Source organism: Piliocolobus tephrosceles, chromosome 10 (genome assembly GCF_002776525.5).
Source record: "Piliocolobus tephrosceles isolate RC106 chromosome 10, ASM277652v3, whole genome shotgun sequence".
In the NCBI taxonomy this organism is placed as follows: domain Eukaryota; kingdom Metazoa; phylum Chordata; class Mammalia; order Primates; family Cercopithecidae; genus Piliocolobus; species Piliocolobus tephrosceles.
Window position 1 is genome coordinate 18475487 of NC_045443.1, and position 26761 is coordinate 18502247.

The window sequence follows — 26761 nt, forward strand, 5'->3', positions numbered from 1 at the left end:
GGGATGAATTGAGATCTTTGTTTTTGAAGTTAACAACAGCAAAGATTTCTGAACTCTGATAAAACTTGCTTGGAGATGAAGAAATATCATTACTAAAATATGCCATTTTTTTCAAAGGCCCACTTGGATCTCAGTTAATTTGTAAAAAATAAAAAAGAAAAAAAAAAAAGAAAGTAAATGGTTGATTAGCTTTGTTCTAAATTGGATGTGTCACAGGATTCAGATAAACTCGGTTTTCCCTAGGGGAGAGAGATTTTGCCAACCAAAATGACATATTAAAAAACAAAACAAAACAAAACACACAAATAAGAGTGAACAAAAATAAATGTGAGTTATCTGAATTGATTTGAGAGTTATCTGAATTGATTTTTTCTTTTTCAAAATAATAATACAAAAGAATAAAGTTAGTGGAAAATAAACTGATGAAATAACCTATGAAGCTATCCCAGGAAGGTAAAAGACATGTTTAAAAGTAAACTAAAATAAAATTCAAAGAAGTACAGTAAGGTTTGGTACTGCATATTTATAGCAACATTTGTTAGTGCAGCAAACTCCACTAAATTACTGTTTCCAATCTGGTTTTTCAGACTCTCTGAAGAAAAGAAAAGATATTTGTGGTTTTATCGCTTCTACTGCAATAATGAAAACTGCTCCCTTCCTTTAGTCCTGGGTAGTGCCCCTGGATGGGATGAAAGGACTGTTTCAGAAATGCATACCATTTTGAGAAGATGGACATTTTCTCAACCTTTAGAGGCTCTTGGGCTTTTGACTTCCAGGTAAGAATTGCATAACAATCATGATATTACTGACGGAGAAGAACTTGCTTGAAGAGAAATATAGAACCATATAATTAATTCAATAGCTATTCTGTTTGTTCTCAATTTTGATAGTTATGGATATTAATTTTAGATAAATGTAAGCTATGAATATAAATTTTAAACAAATCTAAGTTATAATCATGTCTTCTGCCCTAAGCTTGTGGTATAATAAATGGTAGAAGTTTCTTAAATGAGTAGTCTAGTTCTTACAGAAATAATTTATAATTAAACAGGGAAAAATAAAAATTCCTACTTCTTCTCTCAGACTAAAAGCATCTTTAAAAATTAGGATCATTTTTTGAACTATTAAAATATGCAAAGTTTAGCAAAATGCCTGTGTAAAGTAGGTGTACAATTAATATGATAATGACGATGATAGGAATAAAAGAAAAAAATATATTCCTTGCATGTCCTTGAGATCTTCACTCAGAATCAAATGCATGGAGCACCAGGAAAGGGCTAATGATGTCTTCTTGTTAAAGAGAAACTTGTAGGAATAACTGTGGTAGCTGGCTCTGGTCCAGAAGAAACAAGTCTTCCTTGGCTTCCCTTTTATATTCAAAGCCAAGAAAAGATATTTTAAGTCTGTCCTGATAGCATCAGCTCACTGATGACATGAAGAAAGTCTGCAATCTCTTGAGCCAGGCAAAAAATTGTGAAACCCAGCTCTATTCTGAATCCATTCTCAAGAACCCGAGAGGAGGAGAAAGGTGGGAAAGGGAGTTAGTTACATGAAGAACTTTCTTCATGTGACCTAAATTGACTTTGAAAGATTTATTTACTAATTTGTGTCCTTCAGAAAACTTCTGAGGTGGGTAAAGGGGAGAGTGGGTTTTTCGAGCTTCTCAGTCACTGAATCTCGAAATTTACATACTATCTTTGTGCTCCTCACTTTGAAGATTTTATTAGTTTTGTGGCTTCTTCCATTAACTGATGTGTGCTTAGATGCCTACCTCTTTCTTTGTATATATAATGGAATATATATATATATATATTTGCTTCTATTATTGAGTTTGCAACTTTTTTCTTTTATAAAGTTTCTTGTGTGGGGTCTTCTCTGACCTCGCCATGTAGAATTGATCACTCCTGGACTAGTACAGTGCTCTATTACTTTATACATTGCATTTTATGGTAACGTGTTTATATGCAACATGTAAAATGTGTATATTTTCACTCACATCTGACTCAGAGCCACTCAAGGCAAAACAGATCGTCTCAATGTTTCTGTTTCCTGAAGGCTTAGTATTACCTAGGACATATTAATTCCTCAGTATTGAACCAATCACTTTTTAGATACATTATTATTATTTGTACAGTAGTTTAACATTTAAATTATAAGCAATTTGAGGACACTATCATTACTATTCATCTCCTACATGACTTTGTACAGTTGCATTAGTTAATAAAATAATTATATGGTAATTAACAATGGATTGGTTTCATTGGGATATTCATAATTCATCATGCTAGTGTTTAAATATCCTTTTGGAAAAAAGGTCTCATTTCCAACATAATCCTAACCCCTTTTTCTGGTTTAGATGTAAGAACAGCTAAAATCTGTAAAATTATTATGCTAAACTCTAGCTGGTTTTTGCTGAAGTTAGACTTGGGCTATTAGCACAATTATTATTTTGTCATTCTTGAACTGATTAACTAATGGAGAGTTCATTCAAAATGTGACAGTTACAACTGACAGAATAAGAGAAAATAAACATCTGACAAGGAAATTTTACTCAAAACATATAAAGACTCTTAAAACTCAAAAGCAGAAAGATAAATAACCCAACTGTAAAATGGGCAAAGGATCTGAATGGGCATTTCTCCAAAGAAAATATACAAATGCCCAACATTTACATGAAAACATGCTCAATATCATTAACCATTAAGGAAATAAAAATGAAAATCACCTAACACCTAAGATAGCATACTCACTAGGACTGGCTATAATCAAAAAATACAAAAAGGACAAAAAATAAAAAGTGTTGTTGAGGATATAGAGACAATGGAAACCTCATTTATCTCTGGTGGGAATGCAAAATCATGTAGCCGATTGGAAAACAGTGTGGCAGTTTCTTAAGTGTTAAATCCAGAGTTACTATATGATCCAACAATCTTACTATTAAGTATATACCCAAGATAAATTTAAAAATATGCCCACTCAAAAATTCATGCACACATATTTATAACAGCATTATTCACAATATCCAAAATGTAGAAACAATCCAAATATCCAGCAACTAATCAATAGATATGTAAAATGTGATCTACCCATAAAAGATTAATATTATTTGATAATAAAAAGGAATGAATAGTGATATATGCTACAACCTGGATGAACCTTAACAGCATTATGCTAAGTGGAAGAAGCCAGTTACAGAAGACCACATATGGTATGATTTCGTTTGTATGAAATGTGCAGAATAGGGAAAGCTATAGAGACATAAAGTAAATCAGCAGTAACTCAGAGCTAGGGCAGGTTGGGAGAAAATGGAGAATGACTGCTAACATGTATGAGGTTTCCTTTTGTGGTTATAATTGATATAATTGTTGCACAAATCTGGAAACGTGCTAAAAACATTGAATTGTGCACTTTAAATGGGGTGGATTGTAAGGTATTTCAATAATATCTCGGTAAAGGTGTTTAAAATTTTTGAGAAAATAATTGTGAACGTAATATCTATGAATCTCTATAGTATCTTTAAAGAATAATTTTCTAGCAAGATAACTTTCTAAAGTTTAAAGTTCATGGAATATTTTTTAGAAAAATATTTAATAGAATGAAGATTGTAATACTGATCTGTTTACTCACTTATAAAATAAGAGGATTAGCTGGATGAATGTCAATATTCTCTGATCCCTGTTAACTAAGCAGAATTATGCTTCCTGAGTCTTCTTTATCTAAACAGATCTTCAAAATCTATTTGGCCTGTTCAATGTTTTACGTGTCCAGATAAAATTTTTACTTAGTGCACCTTAGCACTATCTCATATTAACATCCATAATAACCCTATGATGGAAATACTATTATTATTCCCATTTTACCTAAGAGGAAACTGAGGCCTATACAGGTTACGTTGCCCCAAGTGCCCTGTAAGTTGAAAACCTGGGAGTCAAATCCAGGTATTCATGAGAGCTTATAATCTGAACCATTCTGCTTAAAGCCTTCCTGCATAAACATGCTAGGCTATTTACATATGAAATATCTTGGCTATCCTAAACAGTTTTTTAAAATTGTAAGTAGGAGCACTTAGCTATCTCGGTCATGCGTGGATGTTTCTACTTCACTGTGTAGTTTCTTTTTTTTCCTGAATAATCAGATTTTTAGAGGTTATGGGGACTGATTTTAAAGTAGAGGGTGTTTATTAAACTTCATTCAGGGAACTTAGTAGAATCCTGATTTATTTACACACTGGAAAGTTTCTTATCATGCACCAAATAAGGTCAATGAAAAGGTTGGAGTATTTCCATTGTACTCATCCTCCCACTCCCACTCTCAGTTTTACTGAACTATTAAAAAGCTTGAGGACAAGCTGTTTCCAGAAATGAACCTTTCAACTCCTCTAAATTAAAAAGCTGACTTTTCTGAGAACAAACAGTATGTGCTTATTAAGTGAGTTGTCAGAGTGAGTTCTTGAGAGATCTATATTTTTCCTCCTTTGAACAATCTATTTTTTAAGTGGTTTAACCTCTTGAGGACTGGTGTGCTCCATTTCCAGTTTGGAGAGTTTTTAATATTGCTATTTACTTAATCTGTCCAAAGGTTCACCATCTCCTTTTAGTTTATTTTTAGCAAGAGACATGATGAAATTTAATTTACCTAGGATGGGCCATATGATGTTAATATTTCTACTACTGAGTGCCAGCAGAGACCTCCCTGGGTACTGATAACTTCCATTAGAGAAGGCGGTGCTGTCGGGAAAACAGAGAAGGGCTAAGGGCTAAGGTCTGTGGTTCTTGGCAGATGGTAGCTATTTTCCTGAACCCTGATGCACAGGCACAACTATTCAACTGCTAATAACAAGCAAAAAATACCCAAGGAATTAAAAGTCAGTTCAAGGAAAGTATTCATTTAAAAATAGCAACTTTGAATTGGCATCAGAGGATTACATCAGAAGCTTAAATAAAAAATTTGACAAGGTACGAGAACTTGCCATCCCACATGATGTAAAATTATTGTTTTGCAAGAAGAAAAGCAATATTTAACAGACAGTGCCTTAGCTTCCAAAATTAGGTTCCTTGGAAAAATATTTCCAAAATATTTTTTTTCTCCAAACCATTGTATTCTTTATTGTACATTTCATTTATACTGAGGCCATTGTTTACTAACATTGTAAATAGAAAGAATGGAATATGGCATAGGGAGGCAGTTAAAACTCCCACTTTTGGCTGCATAATTAAATTATGAATGATGGTGTATCTTTTCCATTTATTTATTGAACAAAAATATGTGTACAGACAAATTGGTAGGCACTGAATCAAAGAGGTGGAGGAATAAGCCATAGTGACTCTCTAAACAAGATACAATTTATAGGGAGACACTCAAGCTAGAGGTCACCACGCAATGTGCTCTATACTATCACCAAAGTAAGTATTAAGTGCTCTACGAGCCCAGAGGAGAGAGAGGAAAATTCTTTAAGACAAAGTAAGGAGAAGTTCACAAAGAAATTGGATTCTGACTTGAAATAGTCATAGGAATTTTCTGAGTGGGGAAGTGGGGAAATGACATTCCAAGAAGGAGGACTAGTGTGTGCATGGTTATAGAGGTTCAGAAAACAGTGAGTCATTTTATATAACATTAGAAGAGAATTATATCAGGAAACAAAGTTGAAAAGGGTGGTTCAATTTAGATTGTTTCAGGCCTGGTGAGCCAGGTAGGTACTATGAACTTGTTATGGCAGACCATGGAATTTTGTTAAGAACAGGAGTCATAAAATCAGATGTATGTTATATGTGCATAAATCTGGGATGAGTGTAAAGAACAGATTGAAAAAAGAGAAAATGAGAGAAAGAATATTAGATAGATAATAGATATTGAAATAATCCATTTGAAAAATGGTCTGGGACTGAACTAAGAAGTCTAAGCAGTAGGAACCCACAAAGCAGATTTGAGAGACATTTCAGAGGAAATTGAAAAAGGGAGAAGAAATAAGGAAGACTTCAAGCTTACAGACCTGAGAAACTTGATAGGTAATTGCATCATTCACCAAGACAAGAGTTTTACATGAAAGAGCAAATTGTGTGTGTTGAACGTTGGAAAGTTCTATTCTGGATATGTCACATTTTTAAAAACCCATGGGACACACAGAAGAAGATGCCTGGTATGCGGTTGTGTATACAGGTCTGAATCTTTGCAGAGAAATCAAAACTTGAAAAACAATGTGAGAGTTGTTGGCTTTCAGGCAGTAGTTGAAGCTACGGAAATAGAGGATGTGTAACAGCTACTGTGTGTAGCTATAGAGAGGAAGTACAGCAAGAGGACAGAGATGGAACTCTGGAGAACAGCAACTTTTGTTGTTGTTGTTGTTGAGAGGGAGTCTTGCTCTGTCTCCCAGGTTAGAGTGCAGTGGCGCGATCTCGGCTCACTGCAACCTCTGCTTCCCTGGGACAACAGCAACATTTTAAGGGCAGTGCAAAGCAAGAAAAACCAGGAAAATAAAACGAAAAAAAGCTGACCAAAAGGTTGCAGGAGATCCAGAAAAGGGTGGTATCTTAGAACTCTTGAAAAAGATTTTTGAAGGCTTTAAAGAAGTATTAAATAGAATTAGGTCTAAAAACAGGTCAATGAATTTGGAAATCAGGTAGTCACTGATGATATCAATGAGAGCAGTTTTTTAAATTTAGTTTTAATTGACATAATAATTGTATATATTTAGGTAGTACAATGTAATCTTTTGATCTATATATACATTGTAGAAAGATTAAATAAAGCTAATTAACAAAGTCATCATCTCACAAACTTATTTTTGTGTTTAGAGTGTTAAAAATGTGTTTTTAGTAATTTCAAAATATATGATACATTGTTATTAACTCTGGTCTCCATGCAGTGCAATAGATCACAGAAACTTACTCTTCCAAGCTAATGAAACTTTGTACCCTTTGACCACAATCTCCTCTCTTTCCATTTCTCCTCTCCCCAAAGCCTCTCATAACCATGTTTCTGCTCTGTTTTTATAACATTGATCTTTTAAGATTCCACATGTAAGTGAGATTTTTAAAATATTTGTATTTCTGTGCCTGGCTTTTTACACTTGGCATAATGTCCTCCAGATTCATTCATGCTGTCATAAATAACAGAACTTCCTTCTTTTAAAGGATGAACAGTATTACATTGTGTGTATATACCACTGTGTCGTTATCCATTCATCCTTTAGTGGACACTAAGTTTGCTTCTATATCTTGGCTATTGTAAATAATGATTAAATGAACATGGGGCACAGATATCTCTTTGACATATTAATTTTACTTCATTTGGATATATATTCAGAAATGAGATTACTGGGTCATATTTTAATAGTGAAGTTAGATTCCATACTTCAAGTTCCTGAAAAGGAATAGGAGATATATAAATCGTGCCTCTTGGAATAGAATTGATGATAAAGGCAAAAAGATAGCTAAAGTTGGAAGTGATCAGAAAAAGATGTTTGATATTTGGGGTTTGTATCCCTTTTCAAATAAAAGAGCTTCCAGCATGCTTACAAGGTGAAAGGAAGGATATTTGAAGGGAAGATCAGAAAAGAGATGGATAGGTGAAGTAGCAAAAGGGGATGACACTAACAGCCAACAGCCTGGAACAAAAGTGCAAGCAAGAACATACAACATCTTGTCTTTGTATGCTTTTGGAGTTTCTTGAGTTATTTCCAGATTTCACAGTTGGTAACATACGCTTTGAAATCAGACCTATCTGGTTCTGCCAGTTATTCCTTGAATGACCTTGGAAAAGTTTATTTAACTTTAAAACAAAGAGTAATATTATGTACCTCCTAGGGTTCTTGTCTGGAACAAATAAGGTAAGGTACCTATGAGAGCATTCAATCAATGCTACCAAACATTCTTATCATCATCAATCCTTCATTATAATTACATTTTAAAGAGAATTTTGAGCTTTCAGTTTTTTTCTTTGCCAAATGTTAAATATAAATAAATTCATGAGAAATATTTAATTTCTATTAAACATAAATGACTTAAATACACTTGTCGAAACTTACATGATAAAAAGTTAGCATCTTAATAATATTTTATAATCGAAGGGCATAATTTACAAAACACTTTACAATATATGACTTGAAATACAGAAAAACCTCCTTAATATTACTCCCAACATCTATTTCCCCCATTTTACTGATCTCCATTTTACAGATGAAGACATTGAAACCCATTTGTTTATTCATGTATTCAGTACATGTGTATTGATGGCCTACTCACCTTAGGGACTTTGCTAGGTCCTGAAACTAGCAAATAGAAACATGATCTTTATTCATGGTCTTGCAATTTTCTGGAGGTAGATAATAGGCCATTACCAAATTATGAGTGTAAAACAACAGTTTTTATCACAACTTTGAATAAAAGCTACATAATCCTATGATAACATACAACAAAAGAACCAAATCTTTCTTCAAAGGGGAGAAGTCTTCCCTAAGGAAGTTATATTCGAGCTCAAATCTAAAGGATGAGTGGGAATGAACTGACAAAAGGGAAAGAGTAAGAGAATGATTTTCTGCGAGGAAGAACTTAAATATGACTAAGTCTTGAGACAGGAACTGCACATAGGAAACTGGAAGAGAGACAGTGTAGCTGAAGTCCAGGGGAGGAGTGTATGATTTAAGATGAACTGACATTTGAAGGTCAAACTAGAAGACCATGTAGAGGACTTCTAAAGCAGGATCAAGTTAGACAAATTGGCCTTTATACTAGTAGCAACAGTAAAGCATAAATGATTCTAAGTAACAGAATATTTTGAACAGATTTGCATCTCTTAAAGATCACTCTGGTTTCAGAGTGAAGCATAGATTTGGTGAGGAAAGCAAAAATAAATGAGCTTCCATGAACTCTTTATCCACGACTACGTCCTGAATGGTATTGCCTAAGTTTTCTTCTAGAGATTTCATGGTTTTAGGTCTTATGTTTAAGTCTTTAATCTATGTTGAGTTAATTTTTGTATAAGGTGTAAAGAAGGGATCCAGTTTTAGCTTTCTGGATATGGCTAGCCAGTTTTCCCAACACCATTTATTAAATAATAGGGAATCCTTTCCCATTGCTTGTTTGTGTCAGGTTTGTCAAAGATCAGATGGTTGTAGATGTGTGGCGTTATTTCTGAGGCCTGTGTTCTGTTTTTTATATCTGTTTTGGTACCAGTACCATGCTGTTTTTGTTATGGTAGGCTTGTAGTATAGTTTGAAGTCAGGTAGCATGATGCCTCCAACTTTGTTGTTTTTGCTTAGGATTGTCTTTAACAAATACCAAAATAGACAAATGGGATCTAATTAAACTAAAGAGCTTCTGCACATCAAAAGAAACTATCATCAGAGTGAACAGGCAACCTACAGAATGGGAGAAAATTTTTGCAATTATCCATGTGACAAAGGGCTAATATACAGAATTTACAAAGAACTTAAACAAATTTAAAGAGAAAAGCAAACAGCCCCGTCAAAATGTAGGCAAAGGATATGAACAGAGACTTCCCAAAAGAAGACATTTATGCAGCCAACAAACATATAAAAAAAAGCTCATCATCACTTGTCATTAGAGAAATGCAAATCAAAACCACAATGAGATACCATCTCATGCCAGTTAGAATGGCAATCAGTAAAAAGTCAGGAAACAACACATGCTGGAGAGGATGTGGAGAAATAGGAATGCATTTATACTGTTGGCGGGAGTGTAAATTAGTTCGACCTTTGTGGAAGACAATGTGGCAATTCCTCAAGGATCTAGAACTAGAAATACCATTTGACCCAGAAATCATTTACTGGGTATATACCAAAGGCTTATAAATCATTCTACTATAAAGACATATGCACATGTATGTTTATTGCAGCACTGTTCACAATAACAAAGACTTGGAACCAACCCAAATACCCATCAATGATAGACTAGATAAAGAAAATGAGGCACATATACACCATGGAATACTATGCAGCCATAAAAAAGGATGAGTTCATGTCCTTTGGAGGAATATGGATGAAGCTGGAAATCATCATTCTCAGCAAACTAATATGAGACTAGAAAACCAAACCCCACGTGTTCTCACTCTAAGTGGGGGCTGAATAATGAGAACACATGGACGCAGGGAGGGGAACATCACACACCAGGGCCTGTTGGGGAGTGTGGGGGTAGGGGAGAGAGAGCATAAGGAGAAATACCTAATGTAGATGACGGGTTAATGGATGCAGCAAACCACCATGGCATGCGTATACCTATGTAACAAACTTGCCTGTTCTGCACATCTACCCCAGAACTTAAAGTATAATTTTAAAAAAATTAAAAATAAATAAATAAATAAATAAAAATAAGCTTCCTGTTAGGAAGCAATGGAAGTAGTTCAGGTGTCAGAGAATGGCAGTCATCCTAGGAAGGTGGCAGCAATGATGTAATTAAATGAACAGAATGAGAAAATGGAAGTGAAAACGGCAGAATTGAATGGGGAGGGGCTGTGAAAAAGAGATGTTTCAAGGATGTATTAGTCTCTTCTCACATTGCTATAAAGAAATGCCTGAGACTGACTAATTTATAAAGAAAAGGGGTTTAATTGTCTCATGGTTTTGTAGGCTATACAGGAACCATGACTGGGGAGGCCTCAGGAAACTTACAGCCATGGCGGAAGACAAAGGGGAAGCAGGCACACCTTCACATGGCTGGGCAGGAGGAAAAGAGATGGGGAGAGGTGCCACACACTTGAAACAACCAGGTCTCATTAGAACTCTATCACTAGAACAGCACCAAAGGGGGAAATCTGCCCCCATGAGTGAATCATCTCCCACAAGGCCCCACCTCCAACACTGGGGATTACAGTTCAACATGAGATTTGAGTGGGGACACAAATCCAAACCATATCAAGGCTCAGTTATATGTTTCTGTCTTATGTAAGTAGGTCATAATAGAAACACTCACCAACATGGGGCACACTAGCTGACAAGCAAATTTTAGAAGAGTCTTATTGTTCAGGCCAGGCACAGTGGCTCACGCTTGTAATCCCAAAACTTTGGGAGGCCGAGGTGAGGTTGGCAGATCATCTGAGATCAGGAGTTTGAGACTAGCCTGGCCAACATGGTGAAAGTCTGCCTCTACTAAAAATACAAACGTTAGCCAGGCATGGTGGCACAGGCCTGTAGCCCCAGCTACTCAGGAGACTGAGGCAGGACAATCACTTGGACCCAGGAGGTGGAGGTTGCAGTGAGCCAAGATTGTGCCACTGCACTCCAGCCTGGGTGACAGAGTGAGAGTCCATCTCAAAAATAAATAAATAAATAAATAATTTTTAAAAAGATTATTGTTCAGATTAGGATTCGTTGGCTTTGAGGTGTTTTGAAATGATTGCATTTACAGATTTGGTTGTTCAAAAAATCTGAGCTAGAGACTCCAGTTTGTTTTCTAATCATCCACAGAAGGATGTGAATTAAATGAAGGATATAGATGAATTTGCTTAGAGAGAGGGAACATAAGGTAATAAAAGAACAGCCTTGATGTTTAAACTCAAAATTTCTATCCTTTTCAGTGCATCATGTTACCTTTACATATAATGTTTAGTGCATCCGAACATAGTATCTACATGGTGCTTTCAATACACTACTGGCTTTATGACAGAGACTTTTTAAGACTAGCTACATGTAAAATCAACGTGTAATTATATAAGAGGAGCGAAATCAAGAACTATTCTTTAATTGTAAATAGTCATTTTAATTCACTAATACAATGACCATCTAGTTAACTCCCAATTTCTATACTCAAGTCCATATACTATCCATCAGGAAATATATCTGTATTGTTCCATGTCTCCTTGGGTCTGAGATTCATTATTATTCCCTTTAGATCATGACTGGGCCAATGCCCTAGTCCAATTACACAGATCACACTACTTACTATTAAATATCTTTATTGATCCATTTAGAATGCAATAAAATAAATAATATACCCAAGATAATCTTGTGATTTTTATGTAAGTACATATAAAAATATCCAGTCAAAAAAATGAAAGGTCCGTGCTGGGGGTGCTGCAGAAAATCTACTGACCTAGTGTTTTGGATATTTGGATGACATTTCAGTGCCACAAACAAATGGTTTTGGGAAAACTGCTTATACTCTGAGTTTGAGTTTTTTCATCTGTATAAGGAGGTTAAACTAGGTCTCAAGTTTCTTTGGGTTCTAATATTCTGTAACCATATAAAAATCCTTGAAAGAGCATGAATTATTCAGTAGATAGACATTTACAATCATCTTTAAAAATCCTATTCACCACTTTGCCTAGAAAAAAAAAATTCTTCTGTCACATCTGATCATTTTTAGTACTAGAAAAATAGCAGAGATATTCATATTGACATTTTTCTTCCAAGCTGATGCTGAGTGTGTCATCAGATTCAAAATCTGTTGGAGAAACAGTTCTGTACTTCTGATGATTTTCTAATTCTAACCTGACATTGGGGCTTTTAGCTGTGAATAGCCTCATGGCATATTCTGCATGAATTCTTGCTGTGTATTCTGAAGTCTGACATTTCCATTACACTTAAATTTGATCTCAGATTTCTTTGCTTTTCAGTTTACTCAAAGTTGCTTTTTTTAAAGGTCGACATTTGTTACATCGCATTTGGCTTTCACCCATCACTTCAAAAGTTCTTTGAGTAAGATATTTTTCCTATATCCTTTTCAAACTAGAAAAAGAGGAACAAGTGAAAAAAACAATAAGGGGAGAAAATTTTAAAAATGAATAGAACTGTTTTTTTACTGTCAAATAGAAGAACTTGAAAAATATATTATTCTGTTGGAATTTTATATCATGACTCCACTGGCCCTATAGACATTTACCTAAATCCTCTGGACATTCCTACAGTACTCTGAGATGAGAGGAACTGTGAATGTTTGAGAAAAGAGAAGAGTAATGACGATTCCCAAGTCTGAATGCTGCTCAGATGACTTCACGGATAATTTGAGTCCAGAGAAAACACAGGCTGAGAAACAGACCACAAGGGCTAATTCCTTAACTTATGGCCACATAATGATGACCCATGCCAAACTGTGCTGTGTACTGAGAGGTTCTAAAAGTGAGGTCTGAAATCCCCAAAATGCTTACAGGGGTGTTACAAGTCTAAAATTATTTCCATAATAATTCTAAGATGCTCTTTTCCTTTGTCACACTCATTTGCTCATGAGTGTAGAGAGGAGTTTTCCAGGGGCCACGTGATTTAAAATAAGGCAACAGATTTAACGTGGAAGAAATAAGATAATCCAGCTCTCTTCCATTAAGGCACACGTTAAAGAGACTTGCAAAAATGTAAAACAATATTACTAATCTCACCAAATATTCTTTGTTTTGGACATATTCTTTTCAGGAATATATTATTTATGTTAACATAAAATGGGTTTATTAATGTGATTGTAAATGAATTAATATTTCTTAAATGTCCTGAATTTATTTCTAATATAATTATTGATAGATATCATTCACATAAGCCAAAACTCTTTGAAGTCTTCAATAATTTTTAAGAATGTAAAAATGTCCTAACACCCAGCATTAGAAAACCACTGTTGTACAACAAATCCTAACCACTGGTCACTTATTATTTCCACCTTGAGCTGGAGAGTTACCTGAACACTTAGTGCTCTTCCTTCCCTGCACATGTAAGCATTACCATTTCATCTTAATCCTTTGCTTGGCCCTCCATTTTGTGTTTACCCTACATTGTTGGCAAGATATAGAGTTGCTATTTCACTGAAGTTCCTTTGAAAATAATCATGACGTTGCTTTAATTATACCTTTTCCACCTTCAGAATTTTTAGCCACGTGTCTTTGATTCTTTTTATTAATCCTTACAATCTTAGTCTTCATGGAGTATTTTTTTCTTTGTCTCTCAATGTCTTCGTTGGACAATGGCCCATGTTCAAGTGTAGGTAATTTCTTAATGGTTATTGTACAGAGTTATATTTATCTTAGCGATGAGATCTTATCCTTTAACAGATTCCAGAAACTCAATTGTTAGCTCAACTTGGAGGCCAGCTAAATCCTGAACAGAAAAACAGAGTGATTTGTGTTTCCTCCCTATTAAGACACATTTGGGAAAGTAAATTAAGTAACATAAAGTGTTTAGGTGAACACTTACAGAATAATGAATAACTTTAAAGAATTGATTATTGTACACAAACTCTTGTTAAGCCTAATTTTAAGAAATATTTTTCCTAATAAATGAAAATTTCTTTTGCTTTACATGATCTCCTTCCCAAGAAACAATGAAATTTTACTGACCTTTATCTTTTTTATATCTCAAACCAGATCTCCATTTATTACATTGTAATAATCTATTTTATGATTGATTATAAGGAAGTTTCTTATAAACATAATTAAGGTCCTAGTTGACATCAGCCCGATGAATCTTCTGGCAGTATTTTGTTTCTCTCCAACACTCAAAGTGTAATATCCATTTCAATAGTAATTAGTACTTCCAAGGTTAACAGAATTGCTAAACAGTGTCTCCTAGTGTGACATGCAGGAATTATATGTGTATTTTTCAAGCAAATCGAATAAAGCAGGATAACCTGGCTTGTGCGAAATTCAAAACAGGTTGCAGTTCTTCTATTACATATGACATTTCAGTCTGTAAATATCACACCAAAGTCAGAGAAATAATGGGTAGCCCTCACCTCATTGAGGATCAAGTAACTAAGCATGAAATGCCAACAACTATATCCCAAAAGAGTGTTTAAATAATTTCAGATAATATCACAGAAAAGAAATGCCAGGATTTGTGGAACATATTTGTCCATTGATCTATACCTGAGTTCAGGGGCCCTGAAAAGGTATCAAATTAAGCATAAATTCTCCAGAGGTATCTTAGGTTAGAAGAAAATTCTAAGTCAACTAAAAAGTAGAATGCTTGTTCTTTCACACAACAATGTATACTCTAAAAAGGGCATATGATTTGAAGCTTTTTTCTAGCGTTAGTCATGAGTTTGTAATTATTCATATATATTCATTAACTAGTTGGACAAGCTTTACTTTTAAAAAGTATTATTCGCTTTCTTAGTAATTAATAAAACTTTCTTATAGAAAATTTGAAAAACTTTTTAAAACTTAGCTTAAAAAGGAAAATTAAAGTAATCTATGACACTTCCATTCAGATATTTGGTATTAATATTTTGGTCCTTCCCATCCTTTTGTTAATCATATTGAGAAACGTACATATTTTTAAAATGGTATTATACTACAAAAAATGGCTCTTAGTATTTTTATTTCATTAAACATTTTTTTACTATTTTTAAGGAATGCATATATTCCATCACATAGTTAGATATTTAATTTATTAATTTTTAGACATTTAAATTATTCCCAATTTTGTTTGCATACACACATCACTCATCATATTCTTAAAATAAATTCCCAAAAGGTAAATAGATAGATCAAAAAAATAAGCACACTTAAAAGTTTTTTTTGTTTTTGTTTTGATTCATGTTGACCTATATTGCCAACAAGTGTGAAAAAGCCCATGTTCCAGGAACGTCAGCAGTACTACTGGCATCATTTTTAATGTGGCCAACACTTCCTAAAATAGTCAGATGCAAGCTATGTTCGGATATGCTTTAATGTCAAGTTAGGCCTTAGTCACATCTCAGAATGTGATGTGGTTAGTTTTATAGCTATTTCTCTTGCAGTTTCTTCTTGAACTTCAAGCAGTAGTAATGAATAAACAGAGACATCTCTTTGCATTAAAGTGCAAAAAATTATTCCCAGCATTTGCATATATTGATACAAATACACAATTTTCCTTTTTGACTATACTGCATAGGTACTGTATTACTAATTTTTTGTTCTCCTGTTTTTGAAAAAAACAAATGCAGGCATACCTTACTTTATTGTGCTCTACTTTACTGTAATTCACAGATAGTGTGTTTTTACAACTGAAGATTTGCAGCTTCCTTGAATCAAGAAAATTTATTGGTGAGGTTTTTCCAGCAGCATGTACTTACTTTGTGTAACTATGCCCCTTTTTGGAAATTCTCACAATATTTCAAGTATTATTGTCATTATTATATCTGTTATGGTGATCTGTGATCAGCGATTGTTGATGTTACTATCGCAATTGTTTTGAGGCACCACAAGATGCACCCACCGTACAGAATGAACGCAATCCATTAATGCTGTATGTGGTCTGAGTCTTCCACCTTCTAGCTGCTGCCTGTCTCTCTCCCTCTCCTTGGGCCTCCCTATTCCCTGAGACCCTACAATATTGAAACTAGGCCAGTTAATAACCCTACAATGGCCTATAAGTATTCAAATGAAAGGAAGAGTTATATGTCTTCCACTTGAAATCAAAAGCTTAAAACGATTAAGCATAGTGTGAAAGGCATGTTGAAAGCTGAGATAGGCCAAAAGCTAGGCTTCTTGTGCAGAACAGTTAATCAAATTGTGAATGCAAAGGAAAAGTTCTTGAAGGAAATTAGAAGTGCTATTCCAGTGAAGACAGAACTGATATGAAAGTGAAACAGTCTTATTGCTGCAAGGGACAAAGTTGGAGTGATTTGGATAAAAGATCAAATCTCACAACATTCTCTGAAGCCAAAGCCTAATCCAGAGAAAGGCCCTAACTCTTCAATTTCATGAAGGTTAAGAGAGATTAGGAAACTGCAAAAGAAAAGTTTGAAGCTAGCAGAGTTGGTTCATGAGGTTTAAGGAAAAAAGCCGGGCGGGTGCAGTGGCTCACGCCTGTAATCCCAGCACTTTAGGAGGCCGAGGCAGGTGGATCATGAGGTCAGGAATTCAAGACCAGATGACCAAGATGGTGAAACCCCATCTCTACTAAAAAAACAAAAATTAGCCAGGCATGGTGGTGGGTGCCTAAAATCCCAGCTACTCAGGAGGCTGAGGCAGGAGAATCACTTGAACCTGGGAGGCAGAGGTTGCAGTGAGCTGAGATTGCGGCACTGCACTCTAGCCTGGGCAACAGAGCAAGACTCCATCTCAAAAGGAATAAAGCAAGCAAGGAAGAAAAAAAAAAGCCATATTTGTAACATAAAGGTGAACCAGAAAGTGCTGATGTAGAAGCTGCAGCAAGTTATCCATAAGATCCAGCTAAGGTCATTGAAGAATGTGTCTACACTAAACAACAGATTTTCAATGTAGATGAAACAGTCTTCTACTGGAAAAAGATGCTATCTAGGACTTTGATAGCTAGGGAAGATAAGTCAATGCTGGGCTTCAAGGCTTCAAAAGATAAGCTGACTCTCTTGTTAGGGCTATGCAGCTGGTGATTTTAAATTGAAGCCAATGCTCATTTAGTATTTCAAAAATCCTGGGACACTTCAGAATTTGGCAAAAATGACTCTGCCTGTACTGTATAAATAGAACAACCAAGCCTGGATGACAGCACATCTGTTTACAGCACTGTTGAAACTTACTGCTCAGAAAAAAAGATTCCTTTCAAAATATTACTACTCACTGACAATGCACCCAGATACTCAAGAGCTCTGATGGTGATGTATAAGGAGGTTAATGTTGTTTTCATGCCTGCTAACACAACGTCCACTCTGCAGCCCATGGATCAAGGAGTCATTTTGACTTTCAAGCCTTATTATTTAAGAAGTGTTTCATAAGGCTACAACTGCTGTAGACAATGATTCCTTGGATGGATCTGGGTAAACTGGAAAACTTCTGGAAAGGATTCACCATTCTAGATATAATTAAGAACATTGGTGATTCACGGGAAGAAGTCAAAATATCAACATTAACAGGAGTTTCAAGAAGTAGATCCTAATCCTCTTAGATGACAGTAAGGGGTTCAGGTCTTCAGCAGAGGAAGTAACTGTAGATGTGGTAGAACTTATAAGTGAACTAGAATTAGAAGTGGAACCTGAAGACGTGACAGAATTGCTGCAATCTCATGACAAATTTGAAGAGATGAGGAGTTGCTTCTTATGGATGAGCAAAAAAAACTGGTTTCTTGAGATTTACTCCTGGTGAAGATGCTGTGAACAGTGCTGGCATGATAACAAAGGATTTAGAATACTATGTAAACATAGTTGATAAAGCACTGGTAGGGCTTGAAAGAATTGACTTTGATTTTGAAAGAAGTTCTACTGTTGATAAAATGCTATCAAACAGCATCAAATACTACAGAAAAATCTTTCCTGAAAGAGAGTCAATCGATGCAAGCTTCAGTGTTGTCTTTATTTTAAGAAATTGTCACAACCACCCCAACCTTCAGCAACCACCATCCTGATCAGTCACGGACATCAACATGGAGGGAACACCCTCCACCAGCAAAAAGACTAGAACTTGCTTAGTTGATTGTTAGCATATCTTAGCAACCAAGTCTTTTTTATAAACGTTTTTAATTTAATGATCTGTTTAGACATAATGCTATTACACATTTAGTAGACTACAGTATGATATAAATAGAACTTTTACATACACTGAAAAAAACAAAAAAAAAATGCAACTGGCTTTATTGTGATATTTATTTTATTGTAGTAGTTTGAAACCAAACCTGCAATATCTCTGAGGTATGCCTGTACATCCCTCTCTTTCATTGCCTTCAGATTTGTTTTTCTCCTATGCTTTTGACTAAGAGAAAAAAAGATCTGGAATTTATATGAGTGGTATTTATAAAATTAAACCAATGAAAACTATCTCAAAACACAGAAGGAAATAAAATTGACTTTATAGTAGGATTTTTGTAATTATTATCATCATGATCAATACATTTTTATTCATTGCAACCATATATAGAGTAAGTTGCTAAATCCTAGCAATAAAAAAGAAAATATTGAACAATCCTCATCTTCAGTTGAATTAGTCGGTAGTTGAGGAATGAGGACACATATGTAAAAGGATAAATTCTAATACACACTGTCATATCTTAAGTGGGAGTCAACCAGTCAATATCCTTGGCATTCAGAGAAGTAACTACTACAGACTAACAGAGGCACCTTCAAGGGAATTTGATCTACATTTTGAAGGAGGACCAGAACTTAAAGAACTAAGGGAGGGTTTTCCAGCAGATGCTACAGTGTGTACAAAAGTGAAAAGGCACATGCATTTTCAGAGTAGAAGTAATATATCAACAAGCCAGACTGGTTCAGTGAATAATATGGTAGAAGAAAAATCTAGAGTGTTTTGCTAGCCTTGAATATTTAGATTGCAGTGTGTGCTAAAGGGAGGTTTATTGGACATAGAAAATCATTTAATGTTTTATGAGAAATGAACTTACTTTAGGGGATTTGATAAGGTGTTGTTACTAAAAATATTAGTATAGCATGAGGTAATTATGGCCTAGACTAGATAGCAACAGAAGAAATTAAAAGCAAGCATTAAAGGCTAGAGTCATTAGGATAGAAAAGTCAACAGAACTCGGCAACTGATTAGATATAAAGATAAGAGAATACTAAGAATTCCACAAACTTTTATTCAACTGTGCTTGGGCTAGGGAATCATAAATAAATGAGCCTGTCCTCAATGATGTATATAATATACAATTTTATAGAGAAGGGAGTTATCAACTCCACAGGGTGTTAAAATATTGCTGGAACAGCTTCACAGGTAAATTGATGCTTGAGCTTGGAGTTCATGGATGAATAGAATCCCATCAGATGGGAAAGGTGAAAAAAGTAACAAACAGGGGCAAAATATTACCTTTAACATTTTAAGTCTATGTAATTGGAGAAAGGTGATAACACAGACTACAGTGAGGAAGTGTGGTAGTAAAGATGTTTTAGGTGTAATGACAATGAGTTCAGGTTCAACAGTCTTCTAAGAAATATGTAGAGTGCCTACAAATCTGAAGGCATTGGAAACACATCTATGAACAAAACAGATAAAAAGTCACTGCTTTTCTGGAGTTTGCATTCTAGTGGAAATAAATCTATAGTTAAAGGTATAATGTTCACCAAAGAGCTTTGTTTTGTTGCAATGTTCCTTTTTTATTTCTTCTTTGTCATTTCTATCAATAAGGTAAAATAGTCACACAGGGACGCATGGGCGACTGCTAGCTAACTTAACAAGTCATCACTTAGATAACAAAACTAACCTAGTAAACTGTTCCCTCCAAGACTTCAAACTGTCCTTACACTGACCTTGATGTCTACAAGCTTCAGACAAATGGTCCAGTAATTGAGAGCAATCAATTAGAGTCAATCACATTTAGTTAGGAGAAGCTAAAGTCTTAATGGACTAAAACAAGCTGACCTGCTTGTAGCTTTGCATTTTAATTGTACTCCTTCTGTCCTCCACCTGTGCATGACGTTATGCTGAGATCTTGTGACCTTTGCAATACTTCACCAAATGTGTCTGGACCACAGTTCTCACTAGGTCTTGTTGCTAGAATGCTCAAAGGGAGAAAAATACTGGAAATGTACTTGCAGGTCAGAAATAAGCATTTTGACTGACTAACCTTATAGGTAAAATTCTTGTTGCAATGAAAATGCTCAGTTTAATGAAGAAAAAATACGTAATTTGCTTAGCATTCCATTTGAAGTTGCCATCCAAGACAGTTGAGTTGTGTGATACCATTGTTTACTTGATGGATGGCGGCATAGTTCCCAATTTACCCTTCAGTAATCTGATATGCTAAGAAAACACTGGCCATTAAAGACTTTGCAGTTTTCTAACCTCCTACTGGAAGCCAGTCTTCAGAGCCCTCACCTGACTGTAGAGCATTCAGTTAGTTGTCTACAAAAGCAATTTCGAGTTTGTTTTTTATTTATTTGTAAATAAATTACTATAAGTGGTTCCTTCATATTTTACATTATACTTGTTAATTTTTTTCTGAAAAATTGTTTCTTTAAAATTAATTCTTCTTATCCAAGCCCTAGTAATATCTAATCATGTCAAAACAATATGGAGCCAAAATTATTTCCAAGCAGGAACTTTGAGATAATTGAATCTGTTTCTTCTGATGGAGCAAGATGACAATTTGAGGAATCCATTTGAGGATAAATTGTCTTTGGAACAGGATTTCAAATGCTAAATAACTTCACAAATTTATTTCAATAAAAAGTATTTATTAAGTACCTAATGGCTGCTAAATCTTACAACAGGCAAATGCCATCCAAAAATGAATAAGGCACAGTTACCCTTAAGAACTTCACAGTCTAGTAAGATTTAGCCATATTAAATTATTTTTGTTTATTTATTGTAAAGAACTTTAGATTTCTGGTTTTTGTTAAGATCAGGCTAAGACTGGTTAAAAATATTAGATCCCATTTTTAATCATATAACCAGATCTCCAATTGGTAATAACTTATTTATCAAATGCTTGGCTAAATAAGCAAAGATTTTCATACTACTTTAGAAAAGATTTTAGATTATCCATGATGTACATTTTATAGATAAGAAAGCTGGCAGGAATCAGACTTAAAACCACATTTCCAAAGTCTAGTTGAAAGGATTTCCTACTGCATTCCACATGAGAGTATGTAATATGGAAAAATAATAATTATTTGGTGCTAATATTACCTTAATCGATTGTGGGATAATTGTTTTACCTTATACACTGGGGACAGAATTCATTCTCTGTTCTCCCTGACATGTCTTATGCATTATTCCTTACCATTAACAGCTTAATGGATATATTTACTATGTATTAGTTTTCCAGATCAAGAAATTCGTAAAGTGGCAGTTCAACAATTAGACACCCTCTTGAATGATGAACTACTGGAATATCTCCCACAGCTAGTTCAGGTAAGAACAGCAGAGTTGCTAAGGAAACCCAGAGTTTTAACTAATTATTCTCTAAAAGGTTCCCAGTGAATCAACAATAGACCATTTAGAAGTGATATTGCAATTTGGCCACCCAAGGAACTAAATGATGCCAACATGGGTAAGGAAGACATTCTGTATTTGAAACTGTTACAATTACAAAAAAGGTATGTATGTTAATTCCAAAAAGGAAAATTTTTAATAAATGATTTCATTTATTAATTAAAACATGAAAAAATAGACATACTTGTGATAAAAATTTACAAGTATGTATATATAAAATGATAAAAATTACCAGATAAATGTTATATAGAAAATAATCATTTGCTAGGCAACTTCTCATAATTCATGAGTTTCTTGCACTTCTTTAGAGGCTTATAATATTGATCATAAATTTTATCATAGTAATTTCTAATAGCCAAATTTTGTCACCAAATAGTACATTTTAGTAACATCAAATATCACAATGTTGGAGTAATTTTAGAAAATAATGTAATGTTATCTAGTAATGGAAGCAAAGACTGATTTAGTCTGAATATGATGAAATATAAACAATTAAATTACACATTCCACACATGACCATGTAAGTAACAGAATATCTAATCTATAGAAGGTAAGTTGTTTTCGTTTTTTCCAGGATGACTGTATGTTGAGAGCTAAATAGATCTAAACTTGTGGCTTTTTATGCTTTGTTTTGTTTTTAATCCAGCTTTTTTTTTTTTTTTATCTGAAAGTTACAGCTAGTTTGAATATCAGTTGCCTCAGGTTTTGAAAAGTAACTGGAAACAGGTAGAATGAGCCTATATTAATAAACTTTAGTAGAGTATGACTTTGCATAGATATTATGCATTTCTCTGAACATCTCCTTAAGAGAGAGAGAAATAGCTGTACCATAGAGTACAATCCAATCTTTCTTGAAAATAAAGGTTAATCTAACTTACAAGTTCACCGGTCATCTCATGACTCAAGGGTATGGCAACATGCTATTTCTAGCCCAATTCAGGAAAGTATGTTTTCACAAAAGTTTGTAGACATTAAACTCATTTGAAAGTCTCTATCTGAGTAAGTACACTTGGCATCAGGAATGTCATTGAGGCCCATATTCCCACAAATCCAAATTTATAAGAAGGGGTGCACACAATCTAACACAGCAAATACACAGAAGGCAAAATTAAAGTTTCAACTATGTTAGGATTAAAAAGGAAGCGTATAAAATGTCCTGAGATGGAAAGAAATCCATAGTGTGACTAGAAAATTTAAAAGAAAAGGAAGAATTTCAAAATGTTCATTGTCCTTAGACTTCTATACTCTACCTTGAATTTCAAACTTTCCAACACATAAAAAATCCTAACCTGTTGATTGTTTTCTGGAATCATGCTATTTTGTTATGTATTATCATGTTGGAATTATGCAGTCTATATTAAAACTGTAAGAAAGGACTCTAAGGCTATAACAAAACAGAAGATACAGTTCATAGCTAACAGTCAAATAAGACCCAGACCCAGAGGTTACTGCAAACCACTTCAGATAATATGGTGTTCACCAGAAAATTTGTCTACATTCTAGATGGTCAGGCAGGATTTGGGGGGAAATTGTATCAGTGGACAGAGTAAAGCAGGAAGCTTGGAAGTGAGGGATAACAAATAGTTATTGGGTTCAGGAAGAAATAATGGGGCAGACATCTAAAAAGGCAAGCAGGTAGGTAATTCTGAAACATACCTCCTGCTCATACGCTCATATAATATGCTCACTATTAGGGCATAAATAAAACCTATGACCTAGCCAGCCCAATATTAGCACGTAAGTGAGAGAGGGCCATGGCTACAGTTTAAGACAGCACACACTATTGTCCTTCTACATTCGGACGGCATCAGGAGTTTATGCAGATTTGCTGAACTCATTTTCAGCACCCTCACACCTTAGGAATTTATAAACTTTCGCATTCTTGAGGATGGCTAGCATATTGAGGTGTTTCTTCAAGTGTATATATGACTGGATATTGTACTCATTTTTTCCTGCTGTCTGTACTGTGGTATAAAGCCTGGCTTAGACTCTTAAACTGTGTGTGTGTGTGTGTGTGTGTGTGTGTGTGTGTGTGTGTGTGTGTGTCTAAGAGAGAGAGACTTAAATGGTTTATCAAACAACTAAAGATAGAAGCTTTGTCTCTCAAGCAGGAATGAGCTTTTTTATGAGAACCTGGTTTTCATTTTCATATATTCAGATTCCTAGGATGATGATAGCAGCTCAGCTACAGATTGCTGTCAGTGAAGTCCCTGCAGAGGACAGGTGAAGCCCTAAATTAGATCCCTAAGGATAGCGGGGGCTGCCATTGTTACCTGTGTTTTCTACCCAGTTGGGTATCCTAAAAAACTTCAGAGTTGTTCACAGTGGAGATGAAAGAAAGGATTTGGGACTGAGTTATGGTAGTAATAGTTTTGAACTTTTAAGCAAAACCTCAAGGCATGGAGGTTAATAATGATACACCAGTTGATGATTTCTGTTAAGGCTTTGAATGTGCATTAATTTCATCTCCAAATAGGAAGAAATATCTATGGCTTAAAATATTGTGTTTAATAATCCAGGACTTTTTGTGTCAGTATTCTCCCCCAGCACATGGTTGAACTCTACCAACTCCTGCCCTTATTTCTTATCCATAACAAGGAAAGGAAGCAAGACTACACAAATCCAAATGGTGTAATGTATGTGTGTTTTGTTATTAGTCATACACCGACTCATAAAACCATTGAATGTGTTATCAGCATTTTGTTAAAATGTGCATGCTGTTTTATCTAGTCTTTTCTCAAGCCTCTGAAGTCCCTCTGTATTCTGCTATAATTTTGTTACTGACAAGTAAAGTAATTGTGTCTCTTACTTTAGGCTGTCAAGTTTGAATGGACCCTTGAGAGTCCTTTAGTGCAACTGCTACTCCACCGCTCCTTGCAAAGCATCCAGGTTGCCCATCGTCTTTACTGGTAAGATTACTTGAAACAGGCAAGGATGCCTTTTTAATTGCCAACTTCTCTATGGGGCAGCTTTAGAGGAAGCAGAAGATTTCTTTAAATTCAGGCAGTTTTGAGTCTTTGTCAATGTTATTTTTTTTAAGAGGATAATTTGCAATCATTTTTAAAATCTACCAGTTGGACAGTTGCTACTGTTAATCAGGAAGTTAAATCCAAACAGAATTTCAAATATGAATGATACTTTTCTTGTAGCTTTAAATGACAAGTACAATTTGTATATCTACTCCTTGAAGATTTTAATATAAAATCTAGTTATGAGACTGAATGTTTTTGGAAGAACATGTGGTATAAAATACTTTCTGTGCAATGTTAGTTATAAACCATAAAATCCAAAGGCTAATGTATACTCATTCTGTTGAATATTTCTAGAGCACTAAACTTTTCCTAAAGCATAAATTTGAAATATCATTAGTGAAGAAATAAGACTGATTTATGAGATGCCAGAATTTCTGTAGCAACACCTGAGGATATTACCATTTCAGTTTCCCCATCGTTTCTGCCAGAACTTAGCTTCTGTACATCCACCCCACTATTTCTTCACGTACCAAATTAAGATTATCAAAAGATGCTATTCCTGAGAAGGCTTGTCAGTTGGACAGTTGCTAGTGGAGACTAATGAATGCTAAAGGTGAAGTGGAAGAAGTTCAAGGACCTGGAGTAGCTTGTGAATTTCCAATCATCAGTCAAGTTTGGGCATATGACTAGAGCAGCTGTACCACATTCTCTACAACACGAGGATATATGGAAGGGTATTATACCTACCACTTCCTTTACTTTAAATATCTTTAATGTTGCCATTCTCCAATTCCATATGGCATGTCCAACATTCAGGGTACCTATAGTATGATTGGAAATGGGTCCTGATGAATATGAAGAGATGGAAGAGAAAGATGAGGGGGGAGGAGAAAAAATGATGATGATGATGATGATGATTCAGCAGATATGGATGAATCAGAAGAAGATGAGGAGAAAGACAGAGTAGAGTCTTTGATGTTCCCATTCGTAGATGCTGCTGCTCGTGCCTTTTTTAGCAAGCCTTCTTCTGATGGAAGCACTGGGATGATTCTAGTCTGCTAAATAGATTTCTCAATATTGTAAATAACTACATTATTCTCAGCATATAGCAAGAAAACCAGAATGAAATATTGTTCCAGGTCCTGGGTTCTGTGTGACATTACATTAGGAACTGGATTGTTTTGGTTAGTTTTGTGTTTTTGAAGTAAAGAAGGAAATGGATTGCTTTTTTTCTCTAGCTAAGGGACAGACATTTCTTTCTTTCTTTTTTTTTTTTTTTTTTTTTTTGAGACGGAGTCTCACTTTGTCACTAGGCTGGAGTACAGTGGTGCAATCTCGGCTCACTGCAACCTCCAACTCCCTGGTTCAAGTGATTCTCCTGCCTCAGCCTCCCAAGTAGCGGGGACTACACTCACGTGCTGCCACGCCCAACTAATTTTTGTATTTTTAGTAGAGATGGGGTTTCACCATGTTGGCCAGGATCGTCTTGATCTCTTGACCTCGTGATCTGCCTGCCTCAGCCTCCCAAAGTGCTGGGATTACAGGTGTGAGACACTGAGCCCAGCCGACATTTCTTTCTTTTAAATTATTTTTTACTTATAAACATAGAGAAATTGAGAGGGAATTGTTTTGAATAAGGATTTAAAGTGTAGCAGAAATACCGACACAAGGGTAGATAGATAACATGTGACTGAATGAGTCTGTGAAAAGATTTCTTGAAGTTGAGAGTTACTTATAAATGAAACAAAATTTGTAATTAGGCCAATCCATTTAGTGATTTCTTATATTTTGTACTCACAGAGAACTAATTGGCTAAATAACTTGAAAGCTAGTAGTTTGTACTTTCTTACACAATGTATCCTTGAATTTAAAGTCTTTATCATCAAGACCTTGACTTTGAATTTTTCATTACTACAACCTTGAATTTAATTTCAAGTCTTCAACATGATGACCTTGAATTTAAAGTCTTCAACACTATGACCTTTATCATATTATTCATAGAGGCATCATTTTGA

At 34.9% G+C, this 26761-nt stretch overlaps 1 protein-coding gene across 3 annotated transcripts in view; it reads left to right on the forward strand.

Annotated features, from left to right (window-relative positions):
* The window catches only part of PIK3C2G (phosphatidylinositol-4-phosphate 3-kinase catalytic subunit type 2 gamma), a 384573-nt gene that overhangs the window by 135329 nt on the left and 222483 nt on the right, over positions 1 to 26761 (forward strand). For all 3 annotated transcript variants that reach the window (XM_023226228.2, XM_023226229.1, XM_023226230.1), the window contains 3 exons: positions 588 to 776; positions 21600 to 21693; positions 24589 to 24683. In XM_023226228.2, coding sequence (XP_023081996.1) covers positions 588 to 776; positions 21600 to 21693; positions 24589 to 24683 — 378 coding nt within the window. The remainder of the gene's footprint in view (positions 1 to 587; positions 777 to 21599; positions 21694 to 24588; positions 24684 to 26761) is intronic.